Consider the following 20,184-nt stretch of genomic DNA (forward strand, 5'->3'; position numbering starts at 1 on the left):
TCCCACACTGGATACCAACAAGATTTATTCAAGTTCTGAAAACTACTTTGGATACACAATACAGGCAGACTGACAACTAAACAAAACTACAAGTTAGACGACAACAAGACCAAAGATATAAAAATCAATTTCACATTTGACATGGCTTTTACAGCAACGTATTTTCACTTGTTCAAAACAAGATGTAATATCCTGATATTCACAAAATGTCCATTATTAAAAAACCACTACTATCACTTTATGCAAAGTTATCTAAAGGAGACACCTTCCTTCATAATTTCCTTCAGATGGAAAAGAACAGAGTTTCTTTTTACATAAGCATGCATTTATTAAAATCTTTCAGCTCACTGTTTCCTAAAAATCAGTAAACTTTGCCAAGTTCTGGAAGTCTGAAATCTTTTTGCACAGGGCCCAGAAACAGCCACGTTATTTATTTCCCAGAGATTCTTTAAAAAAAATCAGGTTTTATCTACAAAGTATTTTACCTTACTGAATGTGTAGTCACATAGAGTAAAAGCTCTTTCTTTTGTGTATTGAAAAACATACAGAAATCATTACGAAGCATCAGTAGCAGACTGATTACAAGGAAAAAAAAATGTAATTGGCAGAGCTATATAGTTTTCTGACTTTTTTAAAAGAAGAGAATTGCATTTCTTATAGAGAGCCAAGAGAATGCATTTATAAACAGAGAGGTTTTGGTGGGAAATCTTTTTTTATTTCAGTTTTCCACTAGACTATGTGGTAAAGCTGGTGCAATTAGGCTAACTGTTGCTTTAGATTACAGATAATGAGCTAAAAGACTTTAAGGGACAGTTAGATATGCTTTGGGAAATAAAAGGATGAACACAGTGAACATACAGTTAACTCAAATAATTGCTTTACTGCACACAATTCTTTTCAGTACCAGTGTTGTATTTTACTGGATTAGTCAACCAGTTTCATTGGGTTTTGAAGCTGAAAATTGAAAAAGCGCGCTTCAAAATACTTTACATACAGTATATTTTGCAATTTAAGAGCAGTATGTTTAAAAAGATAGGCCACAAGCAGATTTAGTTTTCAATACAGCAGTCTTATACAAGCTGACTTCAACCTGATTAAATCTTACCATTGTCTACAGAAATTCCAAGAATACTTGATATCTTTCTCACACTGAAAACAGAAAAATCACTTCATTATTGAACGCTTTTTCACTTCCAGACAAACCAAATCATGGGCTTCACAATCTCTGTAGAAATTCTAAGAAACTTACTTCTCCTTAGGGGATGTCAAAACATGGAGATATGGTCAGAATGCATATATGACTAATCATTTATAAGACCAAGTGAGAAAAAGAAATGAAACTTAATAAAGCAAATGGAAAAAATAAGTAAATTTTGTAACTAAGTGCGGCACAGAGTTGAAGTGCATGTAACTGAAAAAATTCAAATACAATTTTAAAATATGCTGTAGTTAACCATGCTCCATGTTATGGCATCAGCCAGCATTGACTGTTCTATATAAAGCAGGGAACAGACCATCGACTGATTCCAGCTATTCATTTGACCTAGAACAATAAAAGTCATTGAAATGCACTGGTGTGGCTCTGGGACCTGTCGCTGGTGTTGTGGTACTGGTTGAGGATGATGAATGTTATCATGTCATGAGACTTACTGTGGTTAAAAGTGAGAGAGTTATCCAGGCTGCTCAGCTGCTGCAATCTGGCATGCATCATTCCTGTTCTGTTACGGGAAACAGGCAATGTCTGAGATTTTCGATCATGAACTATGGATCCCAACCCCTCCTGGTTCCTGCAAGATGGGTGAAATAGGATAGAAGCAAAAGTTAGACATGTCAAACTGCAGCAAGACAGGAAGCGTTAGTTAAGCACAAGAAGTTTTATAGAAAGAATTATAATGAAACCTATTTACTGTTTTATTTATAAAACAAAAATAGGTAGGTAGCTTAAAAAAAGCATCACAACTCTTTCTTAAAACCTCAAAGCATGAAAGCAAAAGCACAAAGGCATGAAGTGCTAAATTTACTCCAGAGCTTTTGAGAACATAAATATTTGAGAACGTAAATATTCTGAAAATATTCAGAACCCAAAACCAAATCTACTACTTTGATTGTAAAAATTTTAGAAAAAAGTTAGAAGGACACACAGTGGTAAAATTAGAAAGCATACATGCAACAGGACAGCAGGAATTAACTGAGGTATTATCATGTATATCTTACCCAAGCAGGAAGGGAGAAGAGCCATATACTTTGTTAAACTTGCAGCAATCAAGTGAAGAAAACAGAAAAGTGACCTGTGTTAGCAATCAGTACAGGCTAACTTCCTATTGTGTACCACCACCAGAGCTGATGAAAAATGAAAACCAGTGCTTGAATTACAGAATTCCCTGTTTCCTTTCATTCTCTGTCATTTGTGTATTTTAAAAGTACGTGCATTGATTGTGATAGACTTCAGGGTAATGACAATGTGAAATACTAGAAAGATACATACACTGGGAAAAATCACTGTCTCTGAAGAACACCAGATGATTTCTATAGCTTAACGTTTTTAGCATTAACATGCAGTACACAGACCAGGTGATCAGTAAACAAAAAAGAAATGTGTGGTAGTCTTCTCTACAAACTAGTCAAACAAATTAGCTTGAAGAATTTTTACAAAATTTTTATAGACTCCTGTAAATCCAGAGTTTGAAGTACATTTAAACACAAAGGTTACAATCAAAACTTTAAGAAAGGCAGGTTTACTTTGGCCTTTTTTTTTTTTAGGGTATGTGAACAGAGATGAGAATTTTTTCTGAAAAATCTCCAAGGAGATAGTGAAGTCTGTTGTTTGTAGAAAGAGATTCACATACCATTAAATCTAAACTAAACCCAAAAAAGCTAACATTTTAGTTAGAATGCTTTACCACCTGAAGTCAGCAACAACTTTCTTGCTGAGCTCAAGAGGGCCAGTATTTCAACCCCGCAAGTTTAATTATAACAGCATTACCATGTCAACCACAGGGTAAGGCCTAAACAAGTTGCTATATTTTATTCTATTAAAAGACTACTTTGCATTAAAAACCACATTAATGCAAAGATATAATGCAAAGACAGATTTTCTCCTAAACAGCCTTCAGTGGGAACGTACAGGTATCTAATGGTACTTCAGACTTCAAATTGAAAACCAGCGGCATTGGAATGTTTAGTACTCACCTTTCAGTAAAAACACTACATGTAACATTTCCAAAACATTTCAATGGATATGGTTTTATGGCCAAGTGAATAAACAAAACAAATCATAAAATATTCTTCCCATATAAAAGGCACTATTTCAAAGAAAAAAATGCTGTAAAAGATAGCACTTAAGGGATAGATTTTAAAGAAATTGATAATAAACACAACACACACACATCATTCTGAGACAGATACCAGACTTTCAGACAGGATACAGATTTGTTAATATAGTAACCTGTTACTTACTTCAAACTGTTATGCATTATTTCACAATAACTCTTCGACTCATGCAATTTATTTGTAACAGAGACTCAAGGCATACTGTACACACTTACTCCTAGCGAACAAGACAGTGAAATTTAAATTCCACACAGTACCTGGCTATGTATCGCTTTCCCATGTACTGGAACTGATGTAAGCATACTCTGCAGAGAACACATAAGTCAGAAGCAAAACTTAAACTAATTTCTTCTCGTTATATACATTGGAATTATTCAACTATTATTTTTGTTTAACCTTAAATTCTTAAGTCATAAAATTTCTTTATTTCTCCCACCCTTGAAATTCCTTTCCAGACCCCAAGCCAAGAAAAACCAAGCAGGGCTCTTCTGAAATCAGTCACAGATGGCTGTTGTTTTGAGCAAATTGGGATTAACAGCAAACAGCACATAAAGCTGCCTCTGGAGTACACCCACCTCAACACTGAATCAAAACAGCTAGTGTGAGTCTAACAGTGACAACGTAGAAGGGCCAAATGGTAAAAAAACCAAAACACCTTAGAAAACTGTAAACAGTGAGTTCATCAAGTGCTTCATCTTGTATTTATTTTTAATATTTATAGAAAAGACATGTTTAGCCTCAACTATCATAGAAAAAATTCCGTTATGTGAAATGAGGCCCACAGTTACAGTTATTTGCAAATGAACAGCAATCCAGGACAAGTAACATGAAGGACAGAAGCAAAGAGATAACCAGACATTATATATATACACATATTTTGCAAAACGTGTATAAGGGTTCAAAATAAGAGCAACACATTTTGCTTTTTTTCCCCTTGGCCTAAACTCTCTTGGTTACAGGTTGGGTTTTTTGTCTTGTGTTGTTTTTTTTAAGGTCTCTAGATTCCAGGATAACAACAACAGGGTTTCTGACAGACCTATTTTCTAAAGGGAATCTGCTTTTACAACAAGAAAGTGATAAAAGCAAATCCCCCAAATTAATTTTTAATTTAAAAAAATCTATACTTCAATATGATATAATTTTTTAAAGAATCATAATCCTACTGGTTCAGATCCAGCAAGAAAGTTGAAAGTATAATCTAATTTGCCAGGTGCCTCTGCTTGTCTTCACAACTGGTAGGTATACAACACTGACAACTAATAAACTAGAAGTTACATTTTCAGATCAAGAAAAATGGTGTGAATGGAGGTTGTAATAATTAATTTTATTTTATTTTTTTGTTGTTGTTTATTTGTTGGGAAACACTGTAAGTAATTACCCTGATAATTCAGAACATTTAATGCAACTTCCCTGGTCCCTTGGGTAAGAATATTCTAAAAGTTCTTCTTTAAAGTGTAAATCCAAACTGAAGCCAGTTTTCAGGCTTTCTCTTCCATATCCCAGTCATGAATGAGGAAGAAGACTGGCAAATATTCTCTTTAACTCAGCTCCATTTTGTACTGAGACCTTAAGTAGATCAGCTATCTCCAAACTGCAGAGTCAGAATGGTGCTTGCCTCCCTCAAACTTGTCACTGTATTTTCAAATTCTGTTTTCTGGTATCTTCTTGTCTTTTTTGGATTCTAAGTTTTTCAGAAAAAGTTCTTTGCATGGCAAGTATCTACCTATGAGAAACACTGTTACTGAGGTAATGAGAAACTACTGTAATTACCTGTATTAGTAAAAATCATCATCAAAAGGAATGCCATTTGCATTGGCAAAATGCTCCTAGAATTGGAAGAGGCAGACCTTTATGAGTCTTGTTCCTGCTCTAGTTTAAGGAACTGTGATATCATCCACTGCACTAACGGGATGGAAATTTTATTCTGTATTCCATATACTGCTGTTGTGATAGAAATCTTCGATAATTAGTAATTTGAGATTACTGATTTGATTACAAACCAATCCTCTCCAGCCCTTAAATAAGAAGTATGTAATGGCAAAATACCGTTCACCATTGATTCTGTACAGTTCACACCTCAGGCTTCAGAGAGTCTACTGAGTGGGTTTATTTACTTGTTCAGTTCTGTCTCTGGTACAATAAATATCATGCCAGATATACTCAAATGAGGAATTAAAACACTATCTACAATATATTCTTAAACAGACTTTGAGTAGCACATTCCATAACACAATTAACGACTGGTATGACGTTGATTGAGCCTCTACTACAAGAACAAAGGAAAGCAGTCCAGTGAAAAAAAGCAAGGCAAGCAGAAAGGCTTCTGTGGGGCACCACCTCAAGCACACAGCGACTTCCTCACTTTTTATTAATGTATTAGTCAATTCTCATGAAAAACACACTAAGTGTGCATAGGGATGGAATGTAACCATTGATAACAAATACTGGATTCATCCTTTATCTTTTCCCTTACAGAATGGCAGATGACAAAAGAGGAATGCTAGGACAGTTCATATCCATTGTTTCTAAAGTTACGCAATTCTATCAATTTTGACATGCAACCATATAATTTTGGCAGCTCACGTTACAAGATGCATTTTAACGCAGACAGGTAACAAGACAGTTGGCTCCTCTTCCACGAGCACAGCAATATTCTGAGCACCACTCACTGTTTAGGAACTTCCTGAGTGCTGTTCTGTATAGCCTGATTCCAGAAACTATCATGGAATTGGACAGACATGCAACGTGCACATCAAGTTAAGGACTTCTAAGCAGACCATGATGGCATTATTTTTTCAAACAAATAAATAAAATTGTGTACACACACTTACATCCACACTCACGTTTTCAATAGCATAACTATGTATGATTTTATGACAAGCTCAACAAAAATCTTACTCTGTAATCGTGAAAAAGTCCATGAGTTCAGATTTTGTAGCCTTGTTCCAATATGTAAACAATGCATCTAGGAAAATGAAAAATATTAAAAACAAGACCAAGGCAGCAAACACACAAAAACACGAAGTAGAAGAGTTAACATCTGTTCTTAGTTTTCAGATAATCGGGATTTAGAGAATCTAAAACAGGCTTGTGGGGTACAGATAACTATTACTATTTAAAGTTTCCCTTGAAGCTAATTATACAAACGCACATATCAGTTCTCCAAAGTTTCTATAATATGTTTTTGATTAATCCATAATATTCCCATAAATGTCATATTTTAAATAGTAATAATTGTGCAGCCAGTAATGACTACAGTGTTCTAAAAATATAGGTGTTCAGAATACTTTGGACTGTTAGTCCTACAACCTGCTTTTTTAGAGACTGCTCTCAACATTTTTTAAATTCAAAACTATGATTTCTTCTTTTTAAATTTACAATGCTTTTACTATGGATAGTTTTTCAGCACAGGTTTCAGATTTTCTTTATTTGCACAGATTTCAAAAATGGTTATATGTTTTTTACAGAGCTTGTAGCTACCTAGCCAAAACTTGGTCTCTTTTGCCAAAATGTTCAAAATTAGCTAAGAAATTCAAAATTATTACAAAGATGTGTGGCAAAGTTTATTTGACACTTATCCTTTTCCAGGAGAATTGGGACCAAAAAATCCACACTGTGCTTAGGTAAATTAACTTGAATTTCCTAGAAATTCTGACTAATTTTTACATATTTCAAGGCATAAAACATTGTAGAAGACATATTCTTTGTAATTAAAACATGTAAAATAATATCGATGTAATTACATGAAAATCTAATGGTGTGACTGGATATTGAATACTTACTACCTTTTCAATTCTCATTCTTGATTAAATGGTGTAATAAATTAGAGTTCAAGTACTACATAAACTTGATTTTTAGAAATTAGCATTAAAGTAGGCACAGGAAATAAATTAACTACTTTTGATATGTTTAGCACAAACTGAAAAATTCAATGTTTTTACCAAAACAGGCTTGCCCTCTTTTAAAAAATTGGTCAAGGATAGGGATTATTTTGATTTGTATGATCCTAGTAAAAAATTAAGATTTGCCATTCACGCAGTATTTCCACACCTCCGCAAACCTCTCCAGGACAATATGAACACTCAATAATTCAATGGATGTTCTCAAAAACATCCCAGGAGAATGAAGAAGCACTAATATCTCCATTCCAGAAATGGAAATATACACAGCAGTCAAGTAATTTGGTTCCCTGTCATACAGGAAGTTCTGCAGAATGGAGGAGTGGACTAGCCCGAGACTCCCCTACTGATCAATGAACTATTCTTCACCTCCATTTTCCAAATTGGACTGTACAATCACATACAAATATTTGCTTTCTTACCAAGTCCTTTAGTTAGCCTCACACTTTGAAGGAATAATGACTATTTAATGCTTACAAGGTCTCAGTCAGAACTTAATTTCATCAATCACACATATTTGTAAAACGCAGCAGAACGTGATACCTAAACCTGAAATACTCTGCTGATTTTGAAAAGGTATTAAAATCACAGGCAGGAATCCAACACATGATTTTGAATTTATGTAAAATAGGTGGAATTACCTACCTTCTGACATACTTCTTAAAATATGAAGGAAACACATGAGCAGACTTTTGATCTCTGCTTGATCAAGTTTGTCATATCGAACTATAGAACTTCCTAAAGTGCTGCTCTGCTGATTCTGAAAAGAAAATAGACATATTTTGGCTGAAGAGTTCTTAGACTGATAATAAAACTAGAATGTTTTAAACTGCTTTATTAATTCCTGCAACAGAGAAAAGGATCTCAGAATGGAGACAAAAACGTTTCATGTAGAGACAGGTCACTAAAACACACATTACACACATGAAGTATACCAAATTAGGGCTCTTTACCTTTGTTTATTTTTATTGCCTTCTTTGTATGAGCTTTTTTCCTCAGAGGGAGGAGTAAGAGGAAAAGTTACCTAACAGTGATTATTAATAAAATTCATTATATATAGATACCCACATTGTAGAAATCAGGTATGCCCCTTCTGCTTAGATGAAATACTTTAAAAACAAATGCTACTGTTCGGTAATACATACATGCTCCTTTGCTTTTGAAGAGACTTTATGCTGAACTGCAGACAGACCTGCCTCTACAAAATTCTTTCCAAGAACTTCAAGGAAAACATACATGAATAGCAATAATATGCATTCTGGAAGATTAACTACTGATAAGTAACTTTCCCTTGCTTCAGAAAACAAAACCAAAAAATCCATAACTTTCTCCCTGCTTCATTTGTTTGTACATTTCCTACACTTGTGGGAAGTTAATCAGCAATGCTCAATACTAAAGTCTGTTCAAAAAGAAAAAAAGTCCGTAACTGGTCTTTCAAAACGTGTATCACAAAAAAAGGAAAAAATAAAACTGAGAATATATAAATTGCACTTCAGGCAAAGACTTATCCGTAAAAAAATAACTTCCACACAATCAAGTGTTACAAAATCCTCAGTCTGATGCTTTTACAGATTTACTATATAAATGTTTGTTAAAAGGAAAAATTATGCCCTTTTTAAGTGCCTAATTCTCACTTCCAATATGAGGCCACTTAAGTGAATGGAAAACGAACCAGACATTTAATAAGTTTTCTGCAAAGTCAACAGTCTGGTATAATTGATCTGTGCAAGAAAGCTGGATCATCTTGGCTCCATAACCTTTTTAAGGACATATACCAGTGTTGGAAGAAATCTTTCATATCAAAATTAGAAAAAAATAAAAATAAAAATAGACTCAAGGGAGAAAAGCACTTGGTTTCACAAACAAAGCGAGAAGTGACAATACCTCAAGGGTAGAAAAACCCTTTCAGGAATGTGCGTGACTGAAAGCAGGAGACTTGCTAATCCATGAGGGAACATTTCACAGCATACACATCAATTGACTGCTGAGCCCTTTACCAGCATTCTGTGTAAAAGGGAAGAATTGCTGTCCCAAAACAATCTGTGTACATCTGTCAGATACTAGCAACTGAATGGATGCACAGCAAACCTGAATGCAAAACTATGACTAATACTAGCCAGCAGTTACTGTAATTTATGAGGAAATGGACACCTATATAAGCCTGATTATTGCAGATTCTAAAGACCTCACCAACTGTTTATCTTTGAAATATCTCTGATGAACAAGGAGGTGCTATTACACAGCTTTATGGATACTGAAATAGAGCAGGCAATTAATGGGTGGCAGAGCAGAAACAGAATTTGAGTTTCCTAGACTTCTGGATACTATCTGGACCACTAGATAATATACACTCTAGAACAGTTGAACACGTACATGGATAAAACTAGGACTACAGCTATTTGCAAGCTTAATTTAAAATCATGCCAATAACCTATAAAGTATGCACGTATTAAAATAGAAACTGATATACTTCCAGCCAATTCTGATTCCACAAGTATAGTTCTACAGGTTATTCTGAAAGAAAATTAGAACAGAAACATGGCTCTTCAGTAATGATATCAAGCAATAAGCAAAAACTCGAAGATAACGTGCACTGAACAACTGATCTACTAGAAAGAAAGTTTGGAAAGCAACAAATAAGAAGCCAGGATTAAGTATTATTGGGGGAAAATATTAACAGCATGCAAAACATAAATCCTGTATTACCTAAACTGGCAGACCAGAGCAGAATTTTCAAAGGATGTGGATTCCTTTGAAAACCTTTTTACTTAGTAAAAACACTACACATTAGTAATTAACAACATGACAACTAAGTAATAGATGACAGCATTGCCATTTAGCAACAGTGTATGCAAAAAATATATCTTTATTTACTTGGTCAACGTCAAAGAAGATTTTTTAGTTCTATTTATATTAAAGACCCTAAGACTCAAATTTTGCTGATATTTAAGCTGATTGGATTTTTATGCTTAAATTAAATCATGTACATGAACTATTCCAGGTTTGGCATTTACAGGTATTTTAAATGGTTACATTGTACACGTTTGGCTTGAGATTCAACTGTTGCAAAGAAGTGGCAAAACTACTGATCACACACTTCACTCAGAAGCTTAACTAAACCAAGCACAAAAACCAAATACTTCTTGTAACTGAAGAGAGAAAGCAGCATGCAAAATATTCTCTGGCAAAGCTGGAATTGTCAGAAGTGAAAAATCCATAGTAACACGGTTTTTCTTTGCAGGGTGAGAATTTTCTTCTTCTTCTCCATTAGGGCGCATTGCATAAGCAGAGTGCCTTCTGAGAAGCTTCTCTCTCTGCCACACGAAGGCATGTCAGAGTCAAGGGGAAAAAGTTAACATGTTGTGACTTGCACAACAAGATCTAAGAAAATGAAACGTGATCAGTATCAACACAAGCTCTAGAAAGACACGACTGAATACCTCATAGCTACTGCAGCCAGAGCTCCTAATTTGTAACAGCTTTGAAGTGAAATGATTTAGAAAAGTCAAACTAATATAAATCACCCAGAGAAAGCACAGCAGCCATTTTTTCAACATCTTAAAAACTCTGTGAATATTGTGTATAAAACAGGATGAAGGTCTTCACAAAATCAAAGAAGCTGTCCTAACTAGAATTCAGTTCCTTCAAGCGAAATTCAATACACTTCATCTAGCGCCTTTCTCTAGCAAAGGAAACAACTGCTTGCTTACGCTCTACGTTGAAAATCTATTTGTATTTTTTGCAAAACAGCTTAATAAACGCAATGAAAAAGAGAGTTCATATGATAATTACTTTGAAAAAGAAAAACTGCTCTACAGATATTCTAGAAAGCCCATTCCTAATGGAGATTAGAGAACTTAACTCCTATGAGAATTAAGATGAAATTCTAGGAATACACTTTGGGGATTTTTTTTTTTTTTTTTTTACCTTGTCAAGAGAATTGCTCTTGTCACTGTGTCGTTCTGGGAGACTGTTTCCCGAGTCCGTACTTATAAGAGAGCCTCTTGAGTCAGCATTCCTCACGCTATTAATATTTGGAGTTGATGTGGTGTATGGGGAAGCTAAAAAAACCCAAAACAATATAAAAATCTCAAACAACACATATACTGAAAAAAGTAACTCCATAGTTTAGTCAGACTTCTAAAACCACCAATATATGTATATATTTTTTAAGAAGCCAAATAATGAATCCCATTTAGTTACTTTTAATGAACACAAACTTACTCTAGAGTTTCAAAAAAGTATTAATGTATGTACACACGCACAGACTTACGTACAACTACACACGTAACCAACATATGTAGCAATACAGACACTTACATAAACAAGCATGTATATTTAAAAAACTTTCCTTCCCCATTTTTTGTCTCTTTTTTTTTTTTTTTTTTTTTTTTTTATTGACTAGTAAGTGACACAACTAATTATAGCAGACAACAGCAAATACAAAACCACATTAAGATGACAGACAGGAGGATGCCCACAGATGCACACAAGCAGCACTCTACTTACAGGTAGTCTCAAATATCATGTACAAAATTGCATATTGTAAGTACTCTTGCCATAAGTGACTAAGGCTAGTCTTGTCTCCTGTTTCTCTGCAGCAAGACAAGAACTATCACCTTTGATGGGGGAAAAACCAGCTCTCTCCAAGAAGCAGCTTTAGTTTCAAACAGAAATGCAAAACCAAAAAAGATGCCAAAAGAAAGACTGTGAATTCTGACCCATGCTGAACAGTTGATTGCATTAGGGTTCTGTTAATGGAAGTAGCAGTAACATTCAAGTATATATACAGAAAGCAACCAAAGTTGGACACAGAACAATTATTTCTGGTAACAAAAGAAAAAGGAAACTGGTTCCTTTTTTAATTATTTTATTTTTTAAGTGCTTACCAATGCCAGAGATAACACCAAATAGATCTTTTGGAAGATTGTTATCCAATGTATTTCCTGATTTTTGTGGCGTCACTAACTGACTTGCAGTTGGCAAATGTAGTGCATCATCCTTTGCAATCTGTTTGGAAGAGTGGTAAATGTGATTACTATTTTCCAACATAATGGACTTAGTGAATATGACATACTTTATCTTCTAGAGCAGTATTTGTTATGTATTTCTTTCTTAAATTTTAATTTCTATTAAATATGCTCAGAAGCACAGAATTAGATGTTCAGGTACTTGCACAAGCTTGGGATAGCCTAAAACTTAAGATACCTCAGGAAACATTGAAGATATTAATATTACATTGAATTTTAAACACTATAAAATAGATATTTCCAAAAGACACAAATTACTTTTATTTCAAACACGTGAACATTTCTCTTGTTGGAACGGTATTGTCAATTTCTTTCTTAATTTCAAATGGAACACAGCAAGATACAGACAAAAATAAAATACATTAGTAATTAAATCTAAGATTCAATAATTGTATGCAACTACAATAAACCAATATACACCTTCACAAAATTCTTTGAAAATTCTTCTCTAATTTCTAGAAAAGTAACCATTTTTTGTAGTGGTCCATTTATTTCAGTGTTGGACTGAACTGAAAAATAAAATAAAAAAAAAAAATCTACCACCAATATACAATCTTTTCTGCTGAACAGCAACAGCAACTACTGAATCTGTTGGGATTTTAGCGACATAACTAATTCTCTGTGTGTTAGATGTCAGGGGAGTATACTCTTGCATAAAAATGAAGTATGTGCAAGTGCCTCCAATGCCAGGATCTAGAAGAACAGAGGCAAACTGTTTACACAAACTGGCAGGCAGACCAAAGAGAAGTGTAATTTTCAAGTAAAAACCAGAGACAATTTAATGAAAACTCCTCTCAGAAATTGTCTCAAAACTGGGTAATACATATAAATAGGTGGCCATTAAATTGCAGAAAAAACCTGATATTTTTTATTTCAAATACACTGTTCCTTCACCTTCTTTGGCTGCTCTTCTTAGAACACCATGTGGTGGTTTGGTCTCTGACTGGGTTTTGCTTGAGGCAGAGGGGGCTACAGAGGTGGCTCCTGTAAGAGGCTTCGAAAAGCTCCCCCGGCTCCAATTTCGGACCCACCTCTGGCCAAGGCCAGGCCAGTCGATGCCTCTGAGAATAGTCTAAGAGTGAAAGAACCTGTTGAGGAGTTATTAGTTCTTAGTTTGTCGTTCTTTGTTGGTGAGGGGAGGAGAGGAAGAGGATGTGAGAGAAACAGCCCTGTGGACACCCGGGGCAGTGAGGAAGGAGAGGGGGAGCTGTGCCAGAGCAGAGGTTCCCCTGTGGCCCACGCTGGGGTGGCGGCTGAGCCCCTGCAGCCCCTGGAGCCCAGCGGTGGCCCAGAGGTTGGCCTGCAGCCTGCGGAGGGCCCCGGGCCGGAGGAGCAGGGACCGGGCCCGGAGCAGCCGCGACTCCGAGGCAGCCCGCGCTGGAGCCGCCCGTCGGTGGGAGGGCGGCAGCCCCGGGAGGGACCCGCGCTGGGGGGTTCTGGGGAGCTGCGGCCCCGCGGGAAGGACTCCCGTTGGGGCAGTGGGTGGAGGGCTGTCTGCCGGGAGAGGGACCCCGCGGTGGGGCAGGGAAGAACTGCAAGGACCTCTCTCTCTGAGGACAAAGGAGCAGCGGAGACACCTTGTGCCGGACGGACTGTGACCCCCATTCCCTGCCCTCTGCGCTGCTGGGGGGAAGAGGGAGCAGAGCTGAGCCCGGGAAGACCGGAGGGGTGGGGCAGAAGGTGTGTTGTTTTCAAGACTTGGTTGTATCTCTCATTATCATTGACGGTGGTGGTTGTTCTCCCCAAGCTGAGTCCGTCTTTTGCCCATGACCATAACTGGTGAGTGAGCCCTCCCTGTCCTTTGTCTCGACCCTGAAGCCTTTTGGTTGTATTTTCTCCTCCCCATCCCTCAGGGGACGGGGTAGAGGCGAGCAAGCGTCTGCGGGGTGCTTTGTTGCCGGCTGAGTGGGCTCAAATCACAACACACACTCAAAATATGCAGTGGGTCCAATCCCGTGTGGTCTATAGTTTGTATTGAAATAGGCACACGCACCAGAAATATATATATAAAAAATTTCATGGCAGTATAATCACATGGCATTAGAATGATGCTGTGGCAATCTTTGTGGCCTAGCTTTCTCCACAAATCTTCAGAGGCTTAAGTAGTGATCAATAAGGACACTGTAACCTGTATGTAGGACCAAACTAGCCAATTAGCATGTTAGGCAAAACAGCTGGACAAGACAAACTGCAGCCAAACTCTTTAAGGTTAACTAAGGTTTTAATCTCAGAAAAAACAAGGAAAATGAACTCACGAAATTCTGAAGCTTATGAAACTCTTTGTTTGCCAGAAGTATGCAGTGTATCATACACAGGTTACCAATAAATTACGATAAAAATAATTCAGAATATGAAATAGAAATGGTCACTCACATTGCTGGAAGGGTTAACAGGAAATGGAGATACATCTTTAACATCGATTCGCTGAACATTTTCTATGAGCAGTCCAAAGAGCGGCAAATACATAGTGGCTATTCTTGCTTGATGGCTCTAAATAGAGTTTAACAGTTCATTAACAAATGATAGATTTAATTTTTAATCACCAAATATTTTTTTAAGCTATTCACGTCTAAATTTAAAAAAAAGAGCATTTAATAAATATTTGCCAAGCCAGAGTCTACATTCATAAGTCCATAAATGGTAAAAGCAGTGATTATCACTGTATTTCATTCTAATTTACAGAACATCTGTGAATTTTATTTACTGTTTCAATATAATGCAAAAAAGAAACCTAAATTAATGTGATTTTAGCTAAGACTAACAAAGTAAATTATTATTACTATGTTAGCTTGATAAATTAATGATGTCTTTCATTAAAATTTTATGGATTCTCCACAGCACAGCCAATGCTAAAAAAAATTTAGGAAAATTGAAAATAACTCAAAATTTACTACCATGACTTGTAGCTTTCTTATACTCATTTTACAAATAATAGATCATGGAAGGACAGCTGCCAAATATTAAGGGCTATTGTTTAATGAAAATAAGAGCTTTAAAAATGTTTGTAAAAATCTGATTACTTTAAGAAAAGCAGTTAGATTACACTAATTTAATATAAGTAATGTAATAAACACATGCAATTTATGTTAAAAGGTGCTTTGTGCTTTCATTTGGTAAAAACATGGGATTTGCAGTCTGATTTTGATATAATTTTCATATATATTTTCATCACAGTCTGAACAGAAATAGCACTGCTGCAAATTCAAAAGTTTTTTGTGAAAGAAAAATCTTTCTGTATGTGGGCACACTTGAACTTTATTATTTTGTACTACTAGCGTAGCAATACACTTACCCTGGAAGCATATCTATCATCAAAAGAATGCTTTATCATCAAATTCTTGAGCACACTAATAGCAATCTGCCGCACATCTCTGAACTCTTGTAATGCATTGCCCACCTCCCTTAGAAGCAGTCCCACTAAGAAGTGATTTTTACAGAACTCATCAGTTAAGGAATAGTCCAGGTGAAGGTCTGGAAGTAAAATACAAGTTCTATGTAAGGAATGTATTATTTAAATTGATTTATCAATTAACTTAAGGCTGAACTAAAATGTTTCCAACATTACGGACAAATTCATATATATTCATAATCTAATATATAGACACACACACACAAAACCCCAGTACATCTGACACAGCAAAGTCAAACTGCTCCCCTTTAGAAGTATTTTTTGTGTAATAAAATAATCCAGTTCATTTATGTACTGAATATATGACAGCTTCAGAGAAACTTTAGCTCAAAGATTTTACGGATTAGAATGTATGTATGTTTAAAGTTTCAGCTGAGGAGGTGTTCAAGAGCTTCTCACATTCACTGTCACTCTTCAGTACAGTAATCAAAAAACAGATGCTAATCTCAAAGCACTTCATTTTCCGAAGAACTCTCGCAGTAAGGGAACCCTTTAAGTCAGAAGGAAACATAGGTAAGACAGCACAGACATTCTACAGGCCTTCTTGTAACTCACTTAAGAGCCAACCACATCACCCGAGACCTTTTGCTTGAGAGAGAAAAACAGAGCCAGAAACACTTCTGATAGAGGTTGCCTTTCCTGGCCAAACTCCTTGTTCACCAGGGAGCAACACTTTACACTGTTCTTTACTGTGTAATCAGAAACACTATTTTCTCTACTTTTGCTCTTTTCTTAGGATCCCTAAACCAACAACTCACAGTCCCTTTTCTATGGAAATATTTATGCAGTGTAATTATCCAAGACACTCCCGAAGGCCAGAAAAGGCAAAGACTGAAATAAGTTCTATGCAGCTGTCCACCTCTTAGTCCCATCACCTCCTTGATGAAAGCATTAATTAGTTACACTCAACTTTACTAAGCCACCATAGTCTACTGAATAAATATTTCAGAAAAAAAAAATCTACAAAAATATAAATGTCAGGCTGGTTTACTTGATACTTTCTTCACCTCTGCTTATTGATGTCTGCTATATTTCAGTGCCTGGAAGAATTTAATAATGGCTTCACAGCCACAAATGCAATAGCTAAGGTACTACTTGTTTTGACCCAAGGCTAGATGTACCAGCAGCCCAGCTGGGCAAAACAAGGCATTCGTGGCTGAACTCCAGTGCAAAAAAAAAAAAAAAAATGCACATGAGGTAGAAGCACAAACAATGCACAAAAGAAGAATACAGAAGCATTGATCAAGCATGCACTGACAGTGCCAAAAAAGCCAAAGCTAAGCTACAGCTGAAACTGGTAATGGACGTCAACGGCAACAAGGACAGCTTCTACCAGTACATTAGCATTAAAAGCTTGAGTAAGAAAAACATGGGATATTTGCTGAATAGAGACTGTGATTTAGAGACAAGAGACTTGGGTGGGGCTGCTGTACTCCGTATCTTCATTACCTTGTCCTTCACTACTGTGGCTACCAGGCCTTATGAGTCCAGAGATTAGCTTCAAGAAAGAGAATTATCAGGAGTGGATAAGGATCAGGTCTCCTGAGAGACCTCCAGTCATGCAAATTCACAGCACCAAATGAGATGCTGAGAGTTAGCTGATATCATAGGAAGACCACTCACTATCACCTTTGTTAAGCCATGGTGTTCAGGGGTCTCCCATAACTGGGACCCTGCAATGACTGAAGGAAGACATTGCACACATTGTCAAAAAAGGGGAAGAATAACTCAGGGAACTACAGGTCTCACTTTGGTCCTTGGAAAAGTCATGGAGAAAGTCTTCTTGGAAGCCATTTTTTGGCAAGTGAAGGAGAAGGGACCAGGAATGGCCAGGACAAATTTATCCAGGGTAAACCATGTTTGTCTGTCCTGCCTTCTACAATGAACTCACTAGATCTGTGGATAAAGGGAGAATAGTAGATGTCCACATGGTCGCTGCATCCAAACTGGGACGTTACAGTCTAGGTGAATTGGCACCTAAACATGCAAAAGAACCAGGTGGATCATTGGGCTCAAAGGCTGGCGGTTAATGGTTTGCACTCTACTTGAAGACAAGCTGCAAGAGGAGTTTCCCAGGGTCTATCCCGCTTAATACTACTTCATCAATGATCTGAAAGAGGAGATGGAGTCCACCCTCATCAAGTTTGTGGATAGGGTAGAGTCCATATGTTCAAGGGCACGGCTGCATTTCAGTAGAATCTAGATGGTACAGGAATGAGTTACAGAAATGGCAATTAAATTCAACAAAATGCAAAGACAAATGCAAAATGCTGCACCTGGGATGGATGAATTTCCTGCAATGGTACCAGCTGTGGAATGACTAGCCTGGGAGTAGCAATGCTGAAAAACACCTAGAAGTCCAGGTGGACAGTAGCTTCAATGCACCTTGGCAACAATGAAGGCTAACAGCATACTGTGCTGTATCAACAGGATCATAGCTAGTATATCAAGGGAAGTGTTTATTCCCCTTTATTTGGCCTTTGTTAAACATATTTGTAATACAGCGTGTAGTATTTGGGCCTTTTAGTGCATTAAGGATCTTAAATTGAGCGAGTTCAGTGAACAACCACCAAAGTAGCTAGAGGGCTGGAGCACATGTCCTATCAGCAGAAACTGAGGGAACTGAGCTTGTTCCATCCAGAGAAGGGAAGGCCTGAGGTGATCTGAGCAGGAGGTTGGACTACAGACCTACTTAAGTCCCTTTTAACCTGAATGAGTATATGAAAAAAACTAGAGTACACCAAGCCTCACACTGCACACCTACCTACAGGAGTGTTGCAGGCTTCTGCAGCTAGTGAACTAAAAGCTAACTCATGGGAAAAAAAACAAACTTAATCATAGCAGGAAAGGGAGGCAGAGTCAAGGATGTAGTAGTTCACCATATCTTTCAATGACTAGATACTTTGGATAGATTACACTGCTACCTGAACTATTCCTTTAAGTTTAGATGAAAGGATTACAACTTTAGGCTTCCATTTAACAATTCTGAGGTTTCTAACATCTTGCAAACCTGAAGTTACACAGTCTACATGTCTAATAACAAAAAAGGTGACATCTGAGAAATATACCATACACTTCTTTGGAAGAATTTACCTTGGTATCTCTGAACTCTGCCTTTTCCAAATGGCATTGGTAGATTCAAAGGTATGTAGTGCTCATGATTACAGACTACGCGGAGAAATTCAAATTTGAATTCAAAAAGTGTCTGCAAAAATAATTTTAAAGTATAAACAACTGATGCAGTGATACGAGTAACACATTGAAAAGAGCTTTCTAACACAAAAGGGTGATTTCTCTCAGTCTTGCAGTATGAGGGTTATAGACCTGTCAGTTCCACATGTCAGTATAAAATAATTCCAGCATAATTCATACTTGACAACGGGATACAGTTCTATTTACTGTTCCCAGTGTCCAAAGTTATTTAAGTTCACTAGCATATTGTTTATTGATGTAGGAAAAGTTTGGACCCACAGAAGAAATTCTTTGGGCATCTGGTACATGCTTTTATTGCTACAGTAAATGTACAGAAAATTATCAGATATTGACTCTTCCAACTTTAGCCTTTCTGACATTCACACTTACAATTTCTGCTTAGTGTTGCACCCCCACTCCCCCCCATTTTCACAATACACACGCTCTAGGGTGGTAAAGTTGCACCTGAAGATGGGAATCAAAATACGAAAAAGTGATTTTATGTAAAAAAAATGGTCTAGGCACAGCGCAGGGACTTCTAATTTAACTGGGAAGAAGTCTGAAGAGTTAATACAGGACTCTATCCACATGCATCAAGAATAGGCAACTCCTAAAACCAGTCTATTTAAAAACACTGAATACCTTTGGATCTCCTGGGGCAAAGCAGCTGATGTAGTTATTGATTTGCTTGAAAACAAAGCCTCTATCCATAAAAGTAAAACACCTCTGGGGAAAACAAGCAAAACCAAGACAGAATCGATTTAGTACTGTTTCAGTGCTCAGTAATTATATTTCTGTATTTAATAAGTTTATTTTCCAAACACATTATTGATATTTCAGTTTGAATATAAAACCAATAAAACAAGCAAACTAAATGTATGTATACATATATGAACATCAAATCTTCCCTTAGAGTGCAGAATGTAAACAAATTGCAAATAAAAAGCAGTTTGAAGAGAAGAACTCTATCTTGACTGAAACAAAAATGCATGTCACTAGCAGCTTTACCTACCCTTTTACCTCTCATCCTTTTTTCTCCCTATTTGATCTTATTGGCTGAAAAAGGAAAGACACTGAAAGTCTGCCCACATAAAATGCATGCAAATAAAAACAGTAGTCAATGTATGAAGCTTTTGTAGGATTAGAAGATAACCTAGATAATATTTTTAAAGAAAAAAAAAATCAAAATACATTTTAGATAAAATTAAATTTATTTTAAAAAATAAACTTTTGAACAGACATCTTCTTGATTACAGAAGATGCAAATTATACTTCAATGCATTTTAAGGTGGACATAGAATTATATTTAAAAGCATCATGCATA

At 36.4% G+C, this 20,184-nt stretch overlaps 1 protein-coding gene across 3 annotated transcripts in view; it reads right to left on the reverse strand.

Annotated features, from left to right (window-relative positions):
- Positions 1-20,184, reverse strand: part of DOCK9 (dedicator of cytokinesis 9) — a 151,189-nt gene that overhangs the window by 29,928 nt on the left and 101,077 nt on the right. For all 3 annotated transcript variants that reach the window (XM_086482052.1, XM_086482050.1, XM_086482051.1), the window contains exons 29-38: positions 19,503-19,586; positions 18,762-18,873; positions 15,552-15,730; positions 14,633-14,749; positions 12,119-12,239; positions 11,157-11,290; positions 7,875-7,989; positions 6,229-6,295; positions 3,588-3,635; positions 1,651-1,787 (exon numbers count right to left, since the gene is read on the reverse strand). In XM_086482052.1, the coding sequence (XP_086338178.1) occupies positions 1,651-1,787; positions 3,588-3,635; positions 6,229-6,295; positions 7,875-7,989; positions 11,157-11,290; positions 12,119-12,239; positions 14,633-14,749; positions 15,552-15,730; positions 18,762-18,873; positions 19,503-19,586 (1,114 nt within the window). The remainder of the gene's footprint in view (positions 1-1,650; positions 1,788-3,587; positions 3,636-6,228; positions 6,296-7,874; positions 7,990-11,156; positions 11,291-12,118; positions 12,240-14,632; positions 14,750-15,551; positions 15,731-18,761; positions 18,874-19,502; positions 19,587-20,184) is intronic.

The sequence above is a fragment of the Leptosomus discolor genome, chromosome 1 (genome assembly GCF_034619465.1).
Source record: "Leptosomus discolor isolate bLepDis1 chromosome 1, bLepDis1.hap2, whole genome shotgun sequence".
NCBI classification, from domain to species: Eukaryota; Metazoa; Chordata; class Aves; order Leptosomiformes; family Leptosomidae; genus Leptosomus; species Leptosomus discolor.